This window comes from Ostrinia nubilalis, chromosome 2 (genome assembly GCF_963855985.1).
Source record: "Ostrinia nubilalis chromosome 2, ilOstNubi1.1, whole genome shotgun sequence".
Lineage (NCBI taxonomy): Eukaryota > Metazoa > Arthropoda > Insecta > Lepidoptera > Crambidae > Ostrinia > Ostrinia nubilalis.
In genome coordinates, this window is record NC_087089.1 from 11,364,812 (window position 1) to 11,389,797 (window position 24,986).

The following is a 24,986-nucleotide window of genomic DNA, read 5'->3' on the forward strand; positions in this document are numbered from 1 at the left end:
TTTAGTTTGTCACAGATCGTCATAAAAATTATAGCCTATATGTTATTCTGGGTTATAAACAATAATACTGTAAAGTTTCATCAAAATCCGTTCAGTAGTTTTTGCGTGAAATAGTTACAAACATCCAGACATCCTGACATCCAGACATCCAAACTTTCGCAAAATATTAGTAGGAAGACTTGTTAAGTGTACTGCTGAAAAGCTGATGTTTATTAGGATGTTTAGCGTAAAAGGCGACTAATTGACAAAAATACAAATATCAGGTCTCTCCAACCCGTCTGGCTCAACGTAGAAAGTGTAGGCAAATCCTACTTTTGAGTCTCGTAAAGTAGAGACATGCTCCTACAGTTGAGACTAACATTTCGTGACCTGATGATGATGATGACGATGCTGAAGTAGATTAAGATATTATGTATAACACCGTTTCTTCATAACAATTATTTTTATTTTTATTTTATTTAATTATTTATAATTTAATACATATTTAAATAAGTTCTGTCAACAAACAAACTCATACTACGAGTAATATTTAATTTTGTAGATAATGATTAAAATTACGACGCCACAATCGCTGTCAACAAAGTATGACGAATATTAAGGCCGTTAATTGACTTCATACGATGTGCAAACGCAACACATTGTCGCCGTGACCTCTACCCACGGGGACGAGAATACATCTGATGTAACTTGTTGTGACTCTACATTGTTTTGTTACAAATATCGATATCCAGAAGATGCAAGTTTGATAGATTTAAATTAATGATCCATGAACCAATCCCTAGGTTTTTAAAGAGGGGTAGCCATTAGTGATTTGTGCAATACAATTCCCTCACCAGTATACTTGTATTGGGAGTGGGTTCACCACAACAGTCCAGCGCAGAAAGAGAATCGAACCACATACGTTCGAATAAGAATCATCAGACTGTCTCAATTTCTACTAACATAGTATACCTACCAAAAAATAGAAGGCACTCACAATCTTAAAAACTAATGTAATCACAGGCTCGAATCTATATCTTTGTTTAAAACGAGTTTTGAGCGTTTCACAAGCCGTATTAGTTAAAAAAAATTCAGAATCCAAAATAAGTAGCAGGAAGGCGCTGCATGCAGTGCGCAGAGTGCGCTACCAACCGTTATTATGGACTTCATTGGGGAAGGCCTTTGTTCAGCAGTGGACGTCTAATGCCTGAAATGATGATGATGAAAACCCTAAATGTAAATCGCTCTAGAATTTACTTTAGTTTCCTTATCATTGAATCAAACCTCCAGCATTCTAGAAACACCTGCGTTCAAAACAATTTACTTGTGCAAATATTGCCATTCATCGCTTAGGATCAGACCCCGTGAATAACAGCTTTACTCCAAGAACAGTCGACGGCACATCAAACTATACTGTTATTGCAAAACCACACTTATTCCAACAGCAGAAGGTGTCCCTGTTTTTAGCTTGGTATGCTCTATGTGCAAAGCGCGATCACAATTTTATGTTTCCCTCGCAAGCGCTCGACACAAATCCGTATTTATGCTGCGGATAAGTAATATGTCTCATGGTGTCATGGATATGCTTTATTCTTGCTTTTTCACGAGATTACACGCACATAAAAAGAATGCATTGTATGGAGCCATTATGTATGGTACTGAAAAAGTTCACGGACCAGAAAAATGTTGAGCGTTAAAAGAGTTTTTGAATCATTCACTGAGGGAACTTCTCGATCAATTTATAGTGATGGCACTACATATTCATACAAAGTTGGGAGCTGGCTGTCCTTTTATTTATAAGATTTTTATTATTTTGAAATACTGTAAGTTTCCCATCCGTGATACATGATGTTCCAAACATATTGTCTGTGATTTGCAGTCAATGCAGCAATGAGCTGACTGAAAAATAAAAGATTGAAGAGTCCAAGATGGACGGGACATCGGAGTATTATTTAAATACCAATAACAATATACTACTTCAAGTAAGTATAATGTGTTGCTTTATTATTTAAAGTACCTATTTAAGTGAAGTTATATAAAAGTAATAAATTTCGAAAATGTCACAAAATATTGCCGATACAAAAGTTCCAAACAACTCAACAATCGATGCCCAAATCAAGTTCGATACTTTTGAAACTTATTTTCCACTTTTGCCATTCTTCGCGCTTTTCTCCCCACAAAGACGTTATTGTGTCATGAACCCTGACCTTTCGAAGTCATGTACTGCTTTTACCAGCTCAGCGAAATGCTTATTAGACTGAGTGCCATTTTTCGTATCACTTCGAGTCTACGATACCGCAAAATTTGCGGGACGTATTCTGAAGTTCTAAAGAAATATTTTTGCTGAAAAAGCACTTTTGAATTTTTTCTACTGTAAATTTAACTTGGACGAAAAAATAGAGACGGTCTTGGCTTCCACTTTTCACTAGAATTCATTTCACGAAAAAAAAACCTAACTTATTTTATTTTTAAATCTTACACTGTCCACCGAGGAGAAAAATAATCAGGGAAATGCATAAATAATGCAGTTAATAACTGACCATGTTATGCATTTCCCCACACAAAAGGCAAAACAAATAAACTGCGCTCTATTTCATTATTTGACAGCTACGGGTAAAGTCGCACATAATGGCACTTACCTCACCCACTATCGTAAATAAAATAAACTCCATTGTCTACTAATTCATGCATCAGTCGTTGGTGAAATAGCGAGCGTTCGGCAAGCGCGACACTGCTTTTCCATTACATACGGGCCCGGATGAATTGCTCGATGATACAGGCTTCTGGGACTCCCAGTAGGGGAGACCGAGGAGAGTTGTGAGAGCTGAACAATACGCGTTTTTAGTTCAATGTGCTTACCATAATTTTACGTTAGGTGTGCTCGCTAACGACTGCGTAAAAAAATGTCAGCGGCCCTAGCGGCTACTTTCAAGAAATAAAATCTTCATAGATTTTTTTGACGTACCTACTCGCTAGCGAGCACACCTAACGTAAACTCATGGTAAGCACACTGAACGTACGCGTCTTTAGTTAAAATCTCGAGCTAACAAATACGCACTCAAGACTTGAACTTGAACTAAAAAACGCGCACTGTTACGTACGAGCTCGCTAGTAGTTATTAAGTTCCAAAAAATCGTCAATGTCACAACTCTCCTCTGTTACAACTCGCCTCGGTCTCCCCTTTCCCACCCCTACTAATGAATAAAATAATACAATCCACTTCACTCTGCTGTGCGTCTATCGGTGAAAAAAGTCTGAATTCTTAATGATTTCGTGACCATTTTAGTAAAGGTCTAGTTTCTGAAACAGGCAGCTAACTAGAAGGGGAATATTAAATAATAGGTCTTCTAACATAGAATAGAATATTATTACCTGGCCCTCATCAAACGAATTAAGTAAATAGATACTAATAGAGATATTTTTGAGATCGACGCATAACTTTAAAGAAAATAATGCAAGGTGGTTGTTTCCAAATTACAGATTTTAAATCAAGGTCTTGAGAATTACAATATTCATGAAATACAAAACAAAATAAGAATCGTTAATGCTTTCTATAACCTTATCAATAGGCACTTAGATTATTACTATGATCAACAATTTATGGATAGAAAGTAGCCCTGAAAATCTTCATCTAATCTCCACTTGACTCTACTTTTTAGGATCGCCTGTACAATTATTGTTAAGTTTATATTGTCAGGTCGAATAAGGTTAAAAAATAAAATATAAATAAAGAGCTCATTAAATTGTAAAACAACAAGGTAACCTTCTCAAACCACATAAAAGTTGTAAACAAGTTTGACTCATTCATTGTTGTATAAAGATTTCTTATTTTCAACCGACTTCAAAAAAGGAGGAGGTTCTCAATTCGACCCGTATGTTTTTTTTTTTTTTTCTATGTTTGTTACGCGATAACTCCGCCAATTATGAACCGATTTGAACAAATCTTTTTTCGGCGTATAGGTAATACCTCAAGGGTGGTCCCATTTAAATTTAATAATAAAAAAAACAACCCCCAAGGGTGGAAAATTGGGGATGAACTTTTTTATACGCAATATCTCCGCCGATTATAAACCAATTTGAACGATTATTTTTTTGTTGAATAGGTATTATCAAAAGGGTGGTTTCATGCGAATTTGAAGAAAATATTTCACCCCCAAGGGTGGAAAATTGGGGATGAACTTTTTTATACGCAATATTTTTAATTTTTAAATTTTTTTGGTGTGCACGCATTTGAAGTCGGTTTTATTTTTTTAAAAAGCTAATTATTTTACTACAAAACGTTAACATTTTAACTAACGTATCTTAATTTAAATAAGATATTTAAATGTGTAAATCTGGCATAATATGACCCTTGTTGTTGAGTTTTAATCAATCCAATATTTGGTGCGTGTCGCAGAAATAATTTATTGAATAAATGTCAAATACTGAACCTCAGTTCCGCGAACGATTTAATCTTGTAAAATACACTAAAACACAAATAAACCAATATAAACCAGTGGGTTATTCAGCAGGAAGCTGTTTATAGCCGCAATGAAACAATAAATAGTTTTAACGGCTTCACGAACAGTTTTGAAATCAATCAATATTTTAATTAAACAATGGATCTAACAAAATAGTGAGTGATAAACAAACAGTTTAATTCATATACAGGGTAGATATACTCATAGTATAACTTAGCGCTTTAGATTACGTAAGCAAGCACAGCTCATAAGCCTAACTTCCTCAAATTTATTTTTTATCTTACTCCCATTCCCATGTTCCAAAATATGTCTACTTATTGAGAAAATTTTACCAGATTTATTTATTTTTGCCTATTATTGGCGTCCTGACCTAGTTTTTTGTCAGTATGGATTATCACCTATCTGAAACAATCAGCATTGAAATTGGAAAACCTTGAATCTGTGCATGAAAATACCTATGTATGTTCGCTCTTCCAACAACTTAATGAAAAAATGTAAAAAAATTGAGACAGCAAAATCTGACGTCCTGACGATAGCAACTTTCTTGTGAAATTTTCAGTGAAAATTGTTTGCGTCACTATGGCAGGGGTGCCTTATTAAATATGAAATAAGGACACCAAACTAGGACGCGACAAAGTGGCGCCACCCTAGAGGACGATACTGGATGCTGCCCTTCCTGCTTAGTGGTACGAGAATCTCTACGGACCCATCTAAGGCCTGCCCTGATGTTCACATTTACCTTTGTATTATAATTCTTTTGTAGTTGGTGGTTGGTTGGGTACGGTTTTGTCAAAAGTTACGATTTCATTACTGTGAAATAGACCTAGTTGGTAGTAGGTACATTAGGAAATTAATATTATGTGCTTGTTAGAAGCTGTCAAAACGCGTCTCTCCCAAAAATTTTATGATTTCTAAGGTACTGACAATCATAACTTACGGTCCTTATTTATTTATTTATTTATGGTTGCCAACTAGGTACTCAATTAATTTTCCCGTATACAACCTTAAGGTACTTACTCCCATAAAGTACCTCCTACACTAAATATAATGCTAATCCCGCATCAGAAATGGACTAACAAAAACTAATCATAGGTGCTTTTATACATGTTCAACGCACACCGCCGCGACAATCTACAATTATGGTAAGATAAATTACTAATTAATGATAACAGCCCCAACAAAATTATGCCGCGATCCAGGTTTTTTGGTCTGTACTTTTTTTAGTCTGTGCTTCTTAGTTGTCAACGCCCGACAAGGCCAGTTTACATCTATCCCGGTGAGTTCCTGGAATGCAGTCCCCTGTAGGGTTATCGAAGATAAAAAGTTGATAGAAAGCTTGATTTCTTAAAAGGAAGGCGCCTTTTATTATTTTACTAGCTTTTGCTCGCGGCTTTAGTTTGTCACAGATCGCCATAAATTATAGCATATATGTTATTCTGTAAATATTGTATTTTTTTTGTATATAGTTTAGTTTTTGAGTTTGTAAATTACCTGTACAAATTTAGTTTGTTGTTCTGTATATAAAAAATAAATGATAAAAGACCCAGAAAAGAATAAAAATATTCTGCGATATAAAGAATAATACTGTAAAGTTTTATCAAAATCCGTTCAGTAGTTTTTGCTTGAAAGAGTAACAAACATCCATCCAGAAATCCAAACTTTCGCATTTATTATATTAGTAGGACTAGTAGGAAGTAGGATGAGTAGAAAATGCTTTGATGAGGAGATTTTTGTCTTGTTATTTTTGTAATTTATAATATTTCAATAATATTTTCATTTTCATAAGCTTAAGCTTCTCATATGAAATAACTAGTTACGTTCACCTTTTAGGGGCAGTAGCCCCTACGATAGTTCTGCACGTCTAATCTTATATTAGTCAGTATATTTAAAGTTTACAGGATGTGTGCCTGTATTTTGGGGCTGGCTAAAGAATATTATACCAAGTTGTATTTTTTTTGTTTATCAGTGTTTCCAGAATTTCCAGAGCCAGGCAACCCTAGCTAGTCACATGCGGTCGATAATACCTTTTTTCCCGCCACCATAGTCGGGCAACCAATACGGTATTCATCAAGGAGTATGACTATCTAATAATCTAAATAAGGTCGTATAATGCACTGGAATAATTATGATACCAAATGAAGAATGTAGTCGGGAGAAATAAAAGTGCACGATGGTTAAGGAATACATACAATGTATGAAATAACAATCTGCTTAGAAGTAAATGATGGATTGCTATCTCTACAAAGTGGGCTACGGATTATTTGGAATTTAATTTGACAAAAACCTTCCAAATCAGATCAGAGCTGACTGATACACAAACTTCGCAATAAAATGAAGATAAGTATTTGTCTGAAGATGTATTCCCTGAATATTAATTAATTATTAATTCCCTAAAGTCACAATTATTAAATAAGTAGACAATAACAGCTACTTTAATTACTAACAAAATTACTTTATTCCAACTTAACTTTATAACAACAATGAATTTGAACTTGTTGTTATGCCCAAATATGAGGAAATATGTGGAATGTATACTCTACGTCTACATTTCACATAGATGAGTGTGAGGTCATTTTCACCTGAAATAGGTATTCTATGAAAGAAAGTAAGGTAATGGAGCCCCGCCTTCCGATTTTTTTTTTCTTCTCTTTTATTTTTTAACGGCGGCGCAATGGCATTTAGTGGCCAGTATCCATAAACTCAAGGCGCCACTATTTCTGGCAATTCTGCGTCATCACAGGGCGAACATTGTTTCCCACAGAGTAAGTAATTGTTGGAACATTTCGCCGGGCACAGTGAATGGAGACAAAGAATGCCGGTCATTCATAACGTGGAGGTATCTTTTGTGGAGCCGCTAGCGGTGGGCTATGTAAAAAAGGGTGCTGGTTAGCGCCCTTAGTAGGGCTGCCACCGTTATTCTTTGATCCGGTCATTACACTATCGTTATGGTGATTATAGTATTTTTGTAAGATTACAATGGTGTCCGAACGTTTAAGTCACTGCGAAATTTACTGTTAGTTGCAAAGTTAAGTAATGTGCGCGAGGATGTATCCAATAAAATTATTTACAGAAAAAGGGAAAATTCGCCCTGACGGAAATTTTTAGAAACTTTCCCTGCTCATTTTATGAATATTTTTCTTCTATTATTTATAGCCTCATCTTTAGGCTTTATCTCTAATCATTCAAGCAAGACTAGACAAACGACGTGTTCTTACATTCTTATGTTTTCAGTCGAAATTCTAAATTGGACTTGCAGCAATAATTTTCCTACTTATGTATAAATTCCTATGTATCATACATCATTTTGCCTGTGTCTAATAAGCAGACAAAACCTGGCAATCGAAGTGTCCGAAGAACACAAGATATTTCCCGTCCCATCTGACACAAGGATAGATTATATTCCTTACTTAGACCATGAAAATGATCTAATTTTTTAAATCTATTGGAAACCTGAAAACGTCAGCCCTAGCCTCCCCGACCCGGTCACAAAGCGAACTCTTGTACGTATAACAATGTGTCCGTACCTGTTGTAGCTTATGAATAATGTCCCTAAGATTGTGACCGGGGCCCGGCCTTGCCATCAATTCAACAACTTCACTGTCTCGCTGTTACATAACTTGGACCACTTTTTATTAAAATTAAAAGATATTATTAGTAAAAAGACATTATTAGCGCTGGACGCAGGCCGCTACCAATCGATCAACATGGAAAGCATTAGGGGAGGCCTATGTTCAGCAGTGAACGTCCTATGGCTGAAATAATGATGATGATGATGATGATGATTAGTAAAAAGATTTACCGACTGAATTGTAGCTACCGTTTAGTTGATAGTGTAATTATTTATTAAGTATATTTATTAGACATAAGAACATTAGAATGTTGTAGAAATTCATCTATAGTAATCATAACACGTTTAGACTACGACTTTCCGATCAACTTAGGTAACCAATCAAGTTCCACTGTAACATTTACCTCTTTCCTCGATTGAATCTACCTCAATAACGAAAGAATAATCTTTATTCTCAAAGAATTTTAGCAACTCACCAAAGTATGTTTTACTGCCATTAGGAATTCCAACAAATTACATTCGACTACTTTTGGAGCGACGTTTATAACACCCGCCATAAAAATTTCACTCATAAAAATGCTTTCTGTCTGAATTATACAAAACATGGTAATGTCAAAGTTACCGCCTACATTATAAGTAGAACATTTTCGGAAGAATAAAGTGATTCAGAAACGAAAATGTTTTAAAATAACTAACCGTGTAGATTTTATTTTTGCCGACGCGTCGGAGGAAATTAAAAGGTATTTTTATTTAATGGATCCGACGCCTCCATCCGTTTAGGCCAGCGCTGTCAAGCGCCGGTAAGCGCTTATATTCCAGCTTTCTTTATACGGCCCTCTAGACTCTCTCAATTCGTGGATTCAGGATTCAATTCCTAGGTAGGTTTGAGTTCATACGAGATCCATGGTTTCGAAGGCACTTAAAAATTGGAATTTGTTTCGATTTGTAAATAGAAAAAAATATACCTACACCTACTACAGAAAGTAAAGGGAATAATCTTGTTCTTAATTTTAGTACATAAATCCCCTTAAAAATGGAGAAAGTACCTTATTATAAGTAGGTACTTCAGGTCGAGAGTTGTTTTGAGACAGTTCGCCTCCAGACGCGCCGGTAGGTCTATTAGGTCCACCCCAAAGATAACATTCAAAAACAGTGTGTTATCATACCTACAGGTAGATCCTTGTTTGAGGATCACAGCGGCAGTGTATTACGGTTCCTTGTAATTGTATGGGCAAACAAAACCTCTTTATTTTTTTATCACATGGTCGCCAGACGTTTTTCTATACATTGACAGCCTACAATTTCGTAGACAACGGGTCTGTAGCGTTATCTGAATGTAAGGTTTTTGTGTAAATAAAGATAAGAAGATGAACCGACATAAAGTTACTACTGTTTACTTGTAAAAGATAACGAATGCATCAGAGCTCGGCCTTGGCCGGTGTCTCTTGCAGCAAAAAGAAACATGCATGGAATGCTGTCTTGGGCGACGTAAATTAGTGAATCGCCCCCTTTTAATGTTTACCGATCTAGTTTTGGAACCTGTTACAGTAATTCAATGCATTGGCGTTTGAGGCATTACGTGATCTTACTGGGAAGGATTGAGTAGGTTTGAATAACGTTTAACTTTAAACTCTTAAGCCAAACATCATCTAACTCCCTACTGCCCCTGAAAATGCACGAGTGAACGTGTAGTTTTCAGACACAAGAAGTCTATAAACGTTTCGTACGTCACAATCGTGACTAAAACTTTATTTTTGACTATAATCGAATAGCTGAATTCTTAACCTTTATTTACAATAAACATATTTTTTTTAAAACTAAGGCAAACCTAACTCTAAACAAAATAAAAACATGAATTTTCCTATCCCTAACTCAAGACGTCAGATTAATTTCCAATTTTAGTACCCCCACAGGTGGAGGTTTGAAAGTAGCCTCGTGTCAAAGTAGTTTACGGAAGATCAGATACTGATCGCCACATAATAAAGTTCTGCTTAATGTGGGACCAGGATTTGGTATTAGTAAGAAATTAACACTATGTTAATAGAAAATCACGTAGATAAAGTTTAAATTCTAACCGCACTTACTTGAAAGGGGGTCTAACAAAATAAATGTGCGAGTTATTCTTACGAAGCAAGACTTGCAATTTTTCGCAGTTTTTTATACAGTTAGATGCTCTACAAAGATAGGCCGCAGTAGCCAGTACAACAGACTATTTATTCTATTTGTTGCAAAACCACACCTATTGCAAGTGCATAAGTTACCCAGCTTTAGCTTGATGTCATGTCGTCTGTAACTCTTGTATGTACAAAGAAGTACCTAACTTAAATGCGATATGCGAAGACTCTTCTGTAGATTCAGGGCAAAGGAAAAAGGTTGTTGGCAGCTGCATTTATTTTACTACATTAATTTAATGTGATGAATAAAGAAAGGTACAGTTTATAACGTAACAAAAAAGTATTTTTATTAAATACGTCTGTTTGCGTAGTTAATAGTGACTAGGTATTATCCTACTAATATTATAAATGCGAAAGTTTGGATGTCTGGATGCCTGGACTGGATGTTTGTTACTCTTTCACGCAAAAACTACTGAACGGATTTTGATGAAACTTTACAGTACCTATTATTGTTTATAACCCAGAATAACATAAATATAGCCTATATTATAGGATATAATTTATGACAATCTGTGACAAACTACATTTCACGCAGGTGAAGCCGCGGGCAAAGGCTAGTAAATCATTAAGTTGGAATTTTATTGATAGAAAATGTAATTGTTATGATTGTGGACTAAGGTAGGTCCTACATATCAAAATTCTGAGGCGGCAAATCTGTAAATCCGATACTGGATAAGTTAGAAATTGATGGACAACATAATATTGACGTGACTTCACGATCTCGGGCAACCAGAAGCAGCGAACAGGACCTACTTAAATTAGTCTTTATTTTCATAAATTATATCAAAGTATACATTTTCTCTACACTGTACGCTCCAGATATTTTTTTCTGATTTGCCTGGAAGAATAACATCACAACCTCTGAGCCTCTACATTTAATGATGATTACGAGGTGTTTAAGACCAGAGCTTATCTATCGAGGTTTAATAGCAGTTAGTTGCGATTATATCGTAATATTATGTAGCAACGGGCAATTTACATTAAGGATGCTTTGAATATATCCGAAACAACATCATAATTTACTTAATATGTAAAATAAGTTAGATATATCACTTTAAATTCAAGACCTGATTTGGTATATGTGCTGGAAGCTGGAAGTATTGGGATTATGGAAAAATTATTCGAAATCGATATTAAATCTATACCTAATAATTAAAATAATTTACGAACTTGGTAAATTGGAAAGTCGTTTTCCTGTCTGCGTTTTCCTAAATTATCTGATGATGTCTTAGATCGCTGATTTTTCTTTGTTACATTGGAATAATGTTGTTATTAACTTTTTGGCCACTAGGTATCACGAACTATTTGAAGCTAACAGTACCCTCTACCTACTAGATAGGAGCATTTTAGCTTTGTTCTCGTTCCGAATTTAGTTTCTTCCGTTCTAAAATGTTACCTATACCTGTTATTTTCGATTTATCTACATCTTTAACAACCCTAATCACAGCATTAAGCAGCCCTGGTGCCGTGTGAAACTCATTTCAAATAGTCCACGCCTGGGGCTCCAGTGGAGCCGCTCCACCATTATCTACTTAAACCAGTCGCTTTCGAACCACTTCACGATTTCAATATACACCTTATTCCATCTCTGTCACGCAGACAGGTATGCTGGTATTTGTGAGAGAGACGGATATAGTCGACATTCCAAATTGTCCTAGTCTGAAACCAAAAAGTTCGCAAGTCACTTTAATATCTATGTAAATAAGTTAACCAAGCACGAAAGGTTTTAAACTTAACCCCACACTTCATCCCAGGGGTTTCAAAAGATCCTACAAAACTAAATTTCTGCATACCTACCCAGTGAGAAAGGGCATATTCTAAGCCTACTTATGCGTTGATAGAATAAGTATACGCAAGTTTTAAATAATCTGTAAAATACGCGAACTTTTGGTTACTTTGGGTGTCACAAACAATTTGACGCGGGCAGTGCACTGAGTGCACATCGTGTATGAATTAGTGAAACTTGTTTATTTCCCAGGAGCGACACTTGCTTGCCTAGACGTCAGCCAAATATGTTCCAACAAATAGGTATGTCAATTTTACAGGAGACTGAAATTCATGTACGAGTACGTCTTTGTTACAATTGGAATAAGGTTGTGTCAACTTTTTGGTCACTTAAGGTGTCACAACCTACCAATTTGACGCTGTACCAAATGAACAAAGTACCTACGAATAGGTAGTTTTCACCGGGCAGAAGCTTAGCAGCGAGGTGTTGGTGGTAGATAGCTTTTATCTGGGACACCTGAGCTTTTTGCCATTTCGCATTTTTTTAGCGAGTGTCAAAATTTAATCCACTCACCTGCCACTCTCGTATCAACACACCGAGCTGTGAATCCGCAAAAATAAAACCCAGTTTAATTGCTAGAGATAACAGAGTTGAAAGAAAATAAAAATATTTTTACCTGACACGTTATCAACAATATTTCCACCCGCGACTTCACCCGCGTGATATTTTGTCTGTCACAGAAAAACTTTATCGCGCGTTCCTGTTTCAAAAACCGGGATAAAAACTATCCTATGTCCTTTCTCGGGATACAAACTACATCCATACCAAACATAAAAATCGGTTCAGTGGTTTAGGCGTGAAAGCAACACAGACAGACAGAGTTACTTTCGCATTTATATTAGTAGGGATAAACTATTGAAACTTAGGTCAACGACTTAAGATTATTTTAATTAATATTTCAAGCTTGTTCACGCGCCGAAACGTCGTAGGATGAATATTAATATGCTAGATATTAAAAAGTTTGCAATAAGTTGAAAACATTAGAGACGGTTAGTTAACGATTGCTATTTTATCATTTGCATATAATTATTATTAAATATAAACAGAAATAATTATAATTACTTATCAACTTAAATGCTGCGTCACTCGATGAAAGTTATAAAGCTGGTTTTATCATTTATTAGTTTATCGATTTTTCAAGACGATGAATTATAATAAGTAATAATATAGAAACCTGTAGTTAACTTACTCTATCCATCTCCATAATTTTGCATTTGGTACGAGGAGTGCAAGAAAAATCTATCTTGCTTGTCATTATTCAGCTTTTTTGCAGCTCTCAATGAAGTTTTACAAAAAAGGTGTTTTATCTTGAATATTAATTACCGATAGAACCGTGAACAGAGCAAAACAAAAACTACATGAATATTACATGATACATGGTCACAGCTCGGAAACAGATGATTTATGAAAATGTATCACCAGGAAGAAGTGGTTTAACTTAAATCGAAATATTTATCTACTTGCTCATTTACGTCGTAAGTAGGTTTCCACTGACAAAACAATCCCGTATCATTAAAGATTTATACAGGGTGTTAGGTAAATGGGTATATGAGCCGACACTAGCCCATGTTAACATTATGCATAATATGTCAACGTGAAATTGTGAACTCTGTCAGTTTACATTTTATTTCATACAAAATAAAATTTATAAAATCAGATTTGTATGAAAATTAAAATAATTAAAATTATGATATCAATTTTCAGACTTCACTATACCATTTAAATGCATATGTTAACATGGGCTAGTGTCGGCTCATATACCCATTTACCTAACACCCTGTATACTGTTGTTATTGAATTGCCGCTTATCACGCTGGACTTATTTATAGTGAGGGAAAAAATCTGACTGTCATAGCGTTATACAATTACTTAAAATTCAATTACGAACATTATCTCTAATGGATAAGTGACGACGACCGTGACTGACAATCTAAAAATACCAATGCAAAGTGGGTCAGAATGGGAACAAATTAATGGCTGATATTATCGGGCGTTCGCGTCGGGTCGCCCGCGGACCATGGCGGAGGCCCATTGTGATTCAATCGAGCTTTGTCGGCTCGTCGGTCTCGGTTGCGGGTCACCCAACATGGGATATCGGGAATATAGAGCAGACAACATTACAGCACATCAGAATATTCACTTTACCACTCCATATTCGTCCAGGGAAAAGTTGAAGGAACCCTATTACCTGTCCAGTAAAATCGGCAGTAGGGAACCGCATAAGTATCTGACTGCACCAGGCAGTATGCTAACAGGGAGAGTTGTTGGGTTATCGTGCGGAGAGCTATATTAGCCTCTACAACCAACATGAATGCCTCAACGTGACCACGACCGCTCTGCCAAGAGCGAAACTACTGACGAAGAAGATACCACATTGTTTACTTTAGTTAGGAACTTCTCTTCATTCCAGATCTTTAACAAATCGATAACTTAGGTGTTCTTAGAAATCCTCTGAAATGAATAACACTTGTGAATAATGTAGAGATATTCGTAGATTTCCTGTCATTGAATTGGCGTGTGCCAATTTTGGAACTGAAGTAGGAAAATCGATTCAATATTATTAAGCTGTAATTTTGCTAATGAACGTAAACAACATTGGATTCCTTCTATTTTAAAACTGGTAGAGTCGGGTTCAGTAAGTAGAGTCCTTGTGCTGGGGAAAACCTATGTTGGACAATGGACTGACATTTCGTGCTGACGATGACGACGACTCCTGCAGGGTTGCAGAACACCACAATTTAGTTTGTAATATGTACCTACCTCCTTATATGTCTCTAAAGCATGAAGATAGAAGGACTTTTCTATTACACTTGGATACAGGATTCCTGATATGACATAATAATCTTTCCTTTCCTTATACCTATTAGAGATGATTTATTGGTAGAAAGTAAGAAAGAATATCAATGAATTTTTAATAAGAACACTTTTAGATTTTTTCTTTCTTTCACTAAAGAAGTTTTGTAAGAAAACAAATCTGAACTCCCAACAAAAGCCAGCCACATTCCTCCATTTTATCAAATGCAAAAGCCTATGAATACGGCACCGGCTGCCCGTGTAGACCACCTAAGCCACATAACTTATGCTAACTTAACGATTTCACTTGTTTATTCATTAGGGAACAAGGCCCGCCGCCAGCTTTTAGGGCAATTTGTACCTCATGTGCTCACCACCCATGCGGTCAGCAATCGCATGGGAGTTTAAAAGCATTTAAATATTCATTCCAAGTTGTAAATAGGCTTTGCCTGGGACCGCTCATAAAGTCTGGGAATGAAAACCGTAAATATGTTTAAAAGACAAGTCAAATCAAATCGTTTAGTTATTCAAGTAGGCTCCCAAAGAGCACTTTTACACGTCCCAACCCTACCACTTCTTCGGGACAGTAATATTATGGGCCAGTATTGGCCCAAAAAGCAACGCAAGAAACTCAGAGAGAGAAGAGAAAGCATATATGAATAGGAAATTGCTGAAAAATTAAGGAAACTAATTTAGCGGAAGATAAAGATAAGTAGGTAGGAGGAAAAACTTAATCAAAACATAAAAGAAAATATTATTAATCAGAACAGTTATTCTTGAGATTTCATTAATATTATTTTTCTTTCTTTATGAGAACTCTTATGAAATCTTAAGTTCTAGATAGATACTTAAGTCCACACGAGAAACAAATTCCAATATCCCCAAAAGGTCAAAGCTCAAAGCTGTTAAAGCTTTCAACACACGTGCGAAGTGAAAAACTCTTTCACCGAGGAGATGAGGACATAAATATATAATCCAAAATTATAATTCTTATATTATATTTGAACTTTTAAAGAATAAACCTAATGTAATTCGGATTCTCTTCGACGGTCATAGACGTAGATTCAATTTAAACCAATTGCCCCCAGCCACCGGTAGTATGCTCCTATACAAAGTCGTCACGGTAATAAAAATCAAACATCTAGTTTTACATGAAGCAGTAAGAATTAATTTACGAATTTTCCCCAAGAATGGTATAAAATTACCCCTCAAGGGTCAAACTGCTGAAATTCCCAAAAGACCAACCTCCAGTGAAATCAGGGAGGCCCAGTTATTTAAAAAGAGAAAACTGCATACAGAGGTGCAGAGCACCTGACATTTAGTGACCTTTATGTTTTAGTTCACGATACCGGAGAACAAGCGAAGGCTGGTGAAGGCACAGATTTGTAAGAAGGTGTGCAAAGATTACTTACGATAATACAGGCAAATAAAAACATTACATAAAAGTTACAATGCACACAAAAAAATCCAAATACAAGATAGGTAACAATAACAACTAATTTAACCATGTACCTAGGCAAACTTTTTAAATCAGATGTTTAAATAACCATTGACGATCACGATCAGGTAGGTATAAGTAACCATTGACGATTTTCAAATATTTATCTAGAAATGAATGTTTTATTTTAACTTCAAAATGCTTATTATGTTGCAGAGATTTACGATTCATAGGTACCTATATATAACTTTGTACACATACTTTACTTACGTAGTTAACACGTCGAATACCTACTCGTACATCATTGTGTCTATTTGTCTTTATTATTTGGAACACTGCTTACACGTTTCTATTTATCACTACACAAATAAAGCGTTCAAATTAAATTCTATGATAGCCTACCTTAAATTTCTAAAATGCAACAGCGTTTAAAAATACTCACCGTTACTAAAGGTGCAACAGGATCTGCACGCATACACTCAGTACCGATGCTTTCCACCAAAATGAAGAAACGATCTTATTTAAACTGGTCAGGACCAGAAATAAACTAAACACTTAACTAAAATACGAAGCAGTTTAACCAAATGCAGAACACAAAAATGTTATTAACAGTTCTAGTGTCTAACTATGTGTATTATACAGCGAAGTATTATACGTAAAGTTTTTACGAGAAGTTGTAAGGGAACGCGCGCGACGCATCCGGCCCCTCCGAGAGCCGAAGCAAGACTGTCTCGATTCTCGAATGGCCAAAATCTCGATTTCAGTCGCGTCGACTCGATCCTCGAGCTTTGCCGCGGGAGGAACGGCCGTCTCTCTCGCGCAACCGGTCACCTGCCGGTTAAAAAACAAGAGAAGCCTCACATTTCGGCGAAATATGAACCGAGCTAACAGTATGCACCGGCAGGTACGCGTTTCAGAGGACCATCTCTCATCGCTGCAACGGATTTAGGCTAGTTAAAGAACAAGAATGCCGAGCCGAACACTGTTCGCACGCCACACTGTAATTTGGGTACATTATCTACCATTGGAGATCACGTAAATTGCATCGGCGCGCTTGTTGTAGTCTGTTTGGTAAGGAACGCGGTTACCGATAATGGACAGGGTAAACAATGAGATCTTTTTAGCGGGCGACTAATGACAGGTGCAAACTGACCCCACCGTTTCGGGCACCCAAGACAAACAGGCATTGTTTTCCTGCTTTATCTTGTCCAAAAACATCCTAGGTCAATATTTATGGATTAAGGGCCAGGAATCTGTGCTGTACTGTCAAATTACCACACTGAACCCATTATTTCACTTTCTACAATTTAAATCATCATCTAGAACCTCCTCCATTTTAGATGTAAGTTAAAAATGTATGTACTCACAATCTCCAAATTAATCTGGCTAACTTCTCTAGCGATGCTCCTCTACAAATTCAAGTCCTAATTTTAGCAATTAACAATCCAGGCCGTCCGTTCCTAGAGCAAATACGAAAACTAACAGTCGTAAAATTGTAATAGTGATACTAATACTTATGAGCGTAGGTGTGCCTAGTATCTATAAAATAAACCTATGTACCTACTATAAAGAATATACTAGCTGTGCCCGCGACTTTGCACGCATGAATAATTTTTAAAATCGTACCAGCAGTTCCTGAGATTAGCACGTTCAAGCAAACAAACTCTTCGACTTCATAATATTAGTTTAGTAGTAGGTATAGATTATATAGTATAGATAGGTATTGCAAATACTAATACCATTTTGTTACCATTGTAACTAAAGCAATTTGTTCTCTGTCACAGTCCATAATATAATATATTGAGTTAGGAGATTTTAATTTCCGGTTTGAATAATCATTTTACAGTAGGCAATTGAATATCGTGCTTTAGAGCTATCTGAATGCTTTCTCGAATGAGATTTATCTTTGAATTATTCTATTAATAACCTTGAATGTAAATAAACTATTTATTATGGATTTCATCGCAATATATCTCGATAAAGATGAGAAAACTACAGGTAATTAAACCCCGATTTTAGGGAGGCCTATTTTCAGAAATGGACCTCCTTATAGCTATGGCTGAAGCTAAAAGTAATTTACAGAAAAATAATGCCCAGTGCTGATCCCAGGAATGCTTGGGGCCCATATGGCTGGCATTGCAGCATACGACTCTTTGAATGGTCTGGGAGACAAGAAGGATTTCTCTCTAAATAGGCAGAGACTAGACAGTATCGACTTGATAGTGATCAGTGCCTTCTTAGTTTGAATTTCGTCGGTAATCATCTACTGCTTACCCTAAAAAGCATATGACCGCCAGAAATAAGCGTTAACATACGTTGAAGCGGTAAGAGGTCTGGTAACAGACCCGCGGGAAGCAGTTGCACCGGTACGCCACCGCGGCCGTTTTCTGTATGGCATGAGGCATCTCGAATATTACAACAATCCGCACCCAGAACGCTCCCGGTACCGGTATTCATACTATACCAGTACCGGTACGAACCCAGTGTGTTTCGCGCTATGTCAGTCAGCCGCCAGGCCTAGTGGTTCGCGGAGCAGGCTATTGTGCCAGAGGTCGGGAGATCGATCCCCACACAATAGGCAAATATTTGTGTGCATGATGATCACACCTATAATGTATTAAATTAATCCACCCATATCAATACTACCTATTTAAGTATGACTTGTGTTGTCTGGTCCCAATCCAATCCCGGCTATCTAATTCCAAAAGAAGCAAAGCTTTTTAGGTCTCGATGGGGCAGTGTAAAATGTTAAGGATTTATCGAGTGTGACCTTTAAAATTTTAACTCCCGACCGTCCGAACCTTGTTACACTCGACAAACTAAGGATCATGGTACCCTCGAGACTCTAAGATGACGGGAAGTACCACCAAGTCAAAGCCGGATAGAAGCCGCGGACAACACGGCAAAGCACTCAAGAGTCACCACCGAAGCTTACAATAGAGACGGGGCGCAAACCGCTCGCCTCTCTTAAATCCTATTACAGGAGCGGAGGATCTGCCCTATTCATACACATTACCTCACTCCTATTTGGGCATTGGGCAAGAAATTGAAAAGATATCCTACTTACATAACATCGTACAACAATGTAGGATATTCGAGTGCTTCGATCATCAGGGCCGTCTTCGAAGTCCCATGTCCAAAAATTCTGCTGTTCTCATTCAAACTTTATGAGATTTGGCTACTTTTTTCAAAAATAACCCTGTATAGAAATCGACAACCAATTTTGTTTCGCCTCCGCTCTATTAGCTTAAATCCTAGCAATTTCGGGAAACGATAGGGCAGCACCCCTGCTGCCCCATTTAGCTTTAATATTGAAGTGGGCAGTAGGTAGAGTACCCATAGTTTTTGAACCATTAATTTTCCGCAAGAGAACACTTATCCTAAAAAAACTACTTATATTAGCCTTTTGACACGAACGCAGGCTACTTAACCAACCAAGAGCTTTTAAAGTATGAGCAAACTTAATAAATTGTTTTGACAGCTAACAAAGTTTGCCTTTATCGTAGCATATCATAATTTTATTGGCATAAAATGGCACAGAATATTTCAATAATACCTACTTAGTACTTACGCGTTCTTAAACAATGGGGTAAGTAAGTACTTATAACAATTAGCAAGATGACTTAATAATTCATTGGAAACGCTATTCGCGAATACGTGACTCGATTACATAATAGGCATTCTAAATAGTCACACATGCATATTTTCCTGCAAAGACAGTGTAAGCACGTGTAAATATGTTACTAATACTACGCGGGAACTTCGAACAATGTAGATATACCTAGGTAGTTATGGGAAAACATGATGCATTGATATGATATCACGAATTAACAACGGGCGGGACACAGATTGTCGGCACTGTCGTAAAATACTTTAGACCAGAATATTTACGAGTATAATAACTTAGCAAATTAAGAGGACGATGCATCCCGTGTGATCCATCAAACAAAATCTTAAATATCTTAACAAGCAATATTTTTACAGCCAGACTATGAATACGGGTTCCAGCTCCAACGCGTAACAAAAATAAAACGAGTGCACGCCACACAAAGTTGGAGGTTGCGGCAGGTCTCCGCGCGGGAAATGCTTGCACCCATACCCTTGACGTTTAAAATACTTCTGGAAAAAAAACAGGACTTTCTGGTCAGTCCCGGACAATGCTGCAATGTAACAAAGAAGTTGATTTCAATTCGCAAATTTCAGTAGGTACGAAACGATAATATCTACAATAAATTGCAGATTTAGCATCATCCCCACGGACTGCAGACTTTTTATCAGGCGATTTAGTCGGGCAGTTAAAATCAGTATGAACGAACATGCATAAAATTATGCACATTAGATTTGGTATCCGTCTTTAGTCTGCGGGGAGATTTAAAAAGAAACATGTGGTTAGATACTATTTGGAGGCTTGTATTATGAATAAGTTCCAGAGGATGTAAGAATACTGAAAATATTCGTATTTGTTCATGAAAACTTTTTTAGCGATAGACCTCTTCATAATCGTACTTGATTGAAATTAAAAAGTAAACTAAATGACAAACGATTTTGTGGTAAAATCGCCAAAATGTCTAATGTTATTTTGTAAATTATTGTATGTTCATTATTTTCGATTTATTTTAGTTTGTATTGATTATTGTTAAAATAACGCAATTTGATAAAAAAAATAACCATGGCGGGTAAGTTTTGGAAGTCTGTATTTTACACATAGAAGTGGTAACATTTTATCTAGGCAGCCCAGAGCCAGCTATTTATGTATTTATTAGTAGTACCTACTTCTTCTTAGGCTTTGTCCATGATTTCAGTCTCATCATAATTATATCACAAGGTTTTTTATACGAGCGCGCGTCCCCTGAACAAAACCATTTTATTTCCAAAAATGCTTAAGAAAATATTTAAAAATATCCATGAGTAATTTTCATGAGTAATTCAGCTAATAAACATGCTTCTAGTCCTAGTTACTTACTAGGTACACAAAGCTTGCCTGTTTTTCCGACTTCTGTCTTTCCAATGTCAAAATAATGGTCTAGCAGTGTCGGCGCGAAAACGTAAGGCCACTTGTAAACATCAGTTTTTTTGACCGAACTAAGTACCTACTTCCCGATTTTTTGGTAGTGTATGGTTTATAATGAACGTGTGCACATCGGATGATCGGTCATTAGGTCCGGCGAGAAATTTGACAATTTTTAATCCAACAAAGGATATCCGTTTTTGACGGTCCGTTGTCCGGTGAATAAACGGATGTCTACAAACGGCCTAACAGCTCCCAGTAATCAGTTACTGAGCAGTATTTCTACCGTACATCATGTAACAACGTCCCGAGTGTTCTTCAATAGGGTCAACAGCCACCCACAATCGGGCTAGTGGAAGGAGCAATGATCCGCCAATTGACTTCTGCCCCCATTTACGCCATCATCCAGATACCGCGTAGGTATCCCGTCTTCCTTTGCAGTCAAACGTCCTGCTGACCAATTAGATCTACATACAAGCTTTTAGTTTTTACCTATTCAGTACTACTAATCAGAATTCTTGCATTTAAGATACTAACTTTTCTCAATATTGGAACTTACTCCCTTTGGCTTGCTGGGAGACTGTCGAATGTCTCCATTGATCAGTGGTTAGAGCAGTCGCTCGGCAAGCGAAAGGCCGTGGGTTTAATTCCTATTTCCTATTAGTCGATTTTTCTAAGTTTCAAATAAGTTTATTCAGTATTAGGTACTACTTTAGAGAAATTGATTCATAACTCGTGATAGTTATGCAGAAAACATTAAATAATATTTAAATTAAATAGGCCGAGTAGCCGATAAGTTGACAGTAATAAATCTTAACTAGGTAGCAATAATTCGTTCTAATTATCAAGGAATGCAACCTTTTCAACAGATGAGACCGCTGTCTTGCTGAACATCAGCGATATGATCGATCTGGCGATCGGCACTCCTGAGGTAAGAACAAAATGAATAAAATCAAACTACATCAGAACTGTAAGCACAACGACTGTAGGTATAGCAAATTATAAAAGCGGTAGTTATTTCACTTACTGGATAGTAACTTCCTCATACCATTTCCACAGGCCAATTTCAGGAAAGCCTTCTTCTCCTTTTTTTCGTCTAACTTAGAACTTCGCAAAAGTAGTTCAATCCCTCGAATTCGAAACGAATAAAATTAATAGGCTTGGTCTTGGTATTCTTCTTCCTTTCTACTTACTTGAAATGTCAAATGATCGAAAAATAAAATATGACGTATAGGAGATTCGGAGAATCATCTAATTCCAATCTTCAATCCTCTCCTCACAAAAGATTTGGAACTTTTTCACTGAAATTTTAAGGTAATCTTGATCTGTTGACTTCAGGTCGGTGTGGTGGACTTCAACATGCTGCAAACGGTCCTGCACTGCCTCGCCCAGCAACTACGAGTCCTGGGCAAGAATGTGGAGTTGAGAGGCAGCGTGGCTGCTCTGCCTATGGGCAGGGAGAACGTTCAGACTATAGCGATCAGCGAGTTCTTGGTCGACACTGACGATAAGGTTTGCCTATAGAGTTAATATTCCTGAGGTAATAATAAACAAATTCCTATGTAACTTAAAGTTGTGCGGTGAAATTTCGTAAACTTTGTAAACTGAAAAATAGGATCATTACAATGTGACAATGAGTCGTCTAAAAGTTAACTATCTAAGAATCCTTAATCATGGCGGATTGTACCCTACCTGATGATGACAAAATCATCGAGAGTTCAGAGTTCTAATTTTTAAAACTTTGTTTTTTCAGGCTTCAGGTATTGTGGCGAAAAACGAGATAAGTGAGCACCAAATAATTGAAACTGCTTACATTATTGTAGGTGTGTTACTAATTTCTTGTTAATTACAGCTGTTCCTCAAAGTCCGCGGCCCAGTGAACCTGAGACGATCTTAGTTGGTGAGTCTGTACCTACATTTAAATTTTAAGCTTGAGACTGAAACAAAACTTTCATAGTTACTTACTTAGGAACTGTACCTGTAACCTACTTATATTTTTTTCTTTTGTTCTCAGTGGAAAGAGTGAAGAAAACAGATTCGCCAACCAGTGAGTAAATTCTTCATCACTTTTTACCTTCACCTCAAATTGAGCCATATTTCCTCAACATTAAAATACTATTTCCACCACCAGCCATACGAGGAAGCCCTGCTCGGGACAGATCCCCGCCCCCACCACCCACTGCCCCCTCATCAGTCGCACCACGACCCTCCCGCGGCCTCACGTCGTCAGAGAAACTGTCCCTGGTCACTCTGAGCAAGTTCAACCTATTGGAGAACACCGTGGAAGACCTCAAGAGTCGAGTGTATGGAAGCATGCCTAAGAATGAGGAGATACTACAAGAAGTCAGGTAAAAGTGTTGACACAATTTTTCAGGCAATTCTACCAGCTGCTGTTGCAGGTTCGGAAAACTTTGCTAACTTAAACCCAACGTGACAGAGCATATAAATCTGAAGGTCTTGCTGACTTTGACGTTCCAAAAAAACCCTCCATGGAGTGGCATCCTATACCTCAGGCACTGACAAAGTTAGACCTTATAATAAAGTCCATTCATACTTTCTCAACAGATCACAGACCAACTTGAAGGCGATAACGGATATGTGGACGTCCCTGAACGTGTCGTCTCGACTGGAGGCGGCAGAGGAAGGCATAAGCAAGCTTAGCTCGCTCGTGCAGGACCTAATATCGGAGACCTCTGGACTACAGGACGCATTGAAACGACGCGCATCAAAAGCGTAAGATTTTCTTTAATAAATCGTGGTTTTGAGCTTCATACTTCAGCTTCATCTAACTGATGCTAATCCAGGGCTTCTCAAACTCCCTGGGTTGTCGCAGTCGCAGAAAACTGGCAAGTTCCCAAGGACGTCACACAGTAAAAAAAAAGTTTGGGAAACCCTGGTCTTCACCAGTGACGCTGTATCTTAGTAAGGAAAGCCAGCATACAGAATCCCAAAGATCCAGTTACCATCTTCAAACGCAGTCCCTTCTCTAAAGTGATAATACCCTGATAGTATTGCAACAATCTACATCTATAAAAGCAAACAGTCACCGACTCACTCATCACAGAAACTGGAACTCACTAAGACGGGATTTTGCAAAATTCGACCCCTAAGGGGGTAAAACGGGACCCACGCGTACGAAGTCGCGGGCGGCCGCTAGTAACTTATAAAAGTAAAGGCTTACCCTTTTCTTTTCACAGGCCGGTAGCAGCACCACCTCCAGCACCGGCGCCGGCGCCCGCACCGGCTCCGGCGGCCCCTGCAGCGCCGGCGCCCGCTCCCGCCGCCCCCGCCGGACCGCCGCCCGCCTCCAAAGAAGAGCTTGGGGCCATACAGAAACACATCGAGAACATGCGCAGGGATCTGGACGAGTTGACTAACAACTTCTATAAGACGCTTGAGGAGGTGCAAGCAGGGTTTGGTAAGTTCCATATTATTAGCTCCCGCCGCCCCCGCCGGACCGCCGCCCGCCTCCAAAGAAGAGCTTGGGGCCATACAGAAACACATCGAGAACATGCGCAGGGATCTGGACGAGTTGACTAACAACTTCTATAAGACGCTTGAGGAGGTGCAAGCATGGTTTGGTAAGTTCCATATTATTAGCTCCCGCCGCCCCCGCCGGACCGCCGCCCGCCTCCAAAGAGGAGCTCGGGGCCATACAGAAACACATCGAGAACATGGCAGGGATCTGGACGAGTTGACTAACAACTTCTATAAGACGCTTGAGGAGGTGCAAGCAGGGTTTGGTAAGTTCCATATTATTAGCTCCCGCCGCCCCCGCCG

General features: G+C 37.6%; 2 protein-coding genes across 2 annotated transcripts in view; one reads left to right on the forward strand and one right to left on the reverse strand.

Annotated features, from left to right (window-relative positions):
- Positions 1-16,924, reverse strand: part of LOC135083545 (extracellular sulfatase SULF-1 homolog) — a 124,551-nt gene extending 107,627 nt beyond the window's left edge. Inside the window, exon 1 of the mRNA XM_063978299.1 lies at positions 16,641-16,924. The gene's annotated coding sequence lies outside the window, so the exon portion shown is untranslated. The remainder of the gene's footprint in view (positions 1-16,640) is intronic.
- Positions 16,925-20,744: 3,820 nt separating this feature from the next.
- LOC135078689 (protein stoned-B-like) lies at positions 20,745-24,904 on the forward strand. Its single transcript, XM_063973234.1, has 10 exons — positions 20,745-20,874; positions 22,076-22,137; positions 22,545-22,718; positions 22,960-22,990; positions 23,059-23,106; positions 23,221-23,253; positions 23,338-23,554; positions 23,772-23,939; positions 24,404-24,624; positions 24,807-24,904. The coding sequence occupies exons 1-10, from the start codon at positions 20,868-20,870 to the stop codon at positions 24,902-24,904; spliced, it is 1,059 nt and encodes a 352-aa protein (XP_063829304.1). The 5' UTR covers positions 20,745-20,867.
- Positions 24,905-24,986: the final 82 nt, after the last annotated feature.

Excerpts from the sequence above, each read along its gene's own strand:
- LOC135078689 (XM_063973234.1), top strand. Across the intron at positions 22,138-22,544 it reads TGGCGATCGGCACTCCTGAG|GTCGGTGTGGTGGACTTCAA; the intron begins GTAAGAACAAAA and ends TGTTGACTTCAG. Across the intron at positions 22,991-23,058 it reads TGTGGCGAAAAACGAGATAA|CTGTTCCTCAAAGTCCGCGG; the intron begins GTGAGCACCAAA and ends TGTTAATTACAG.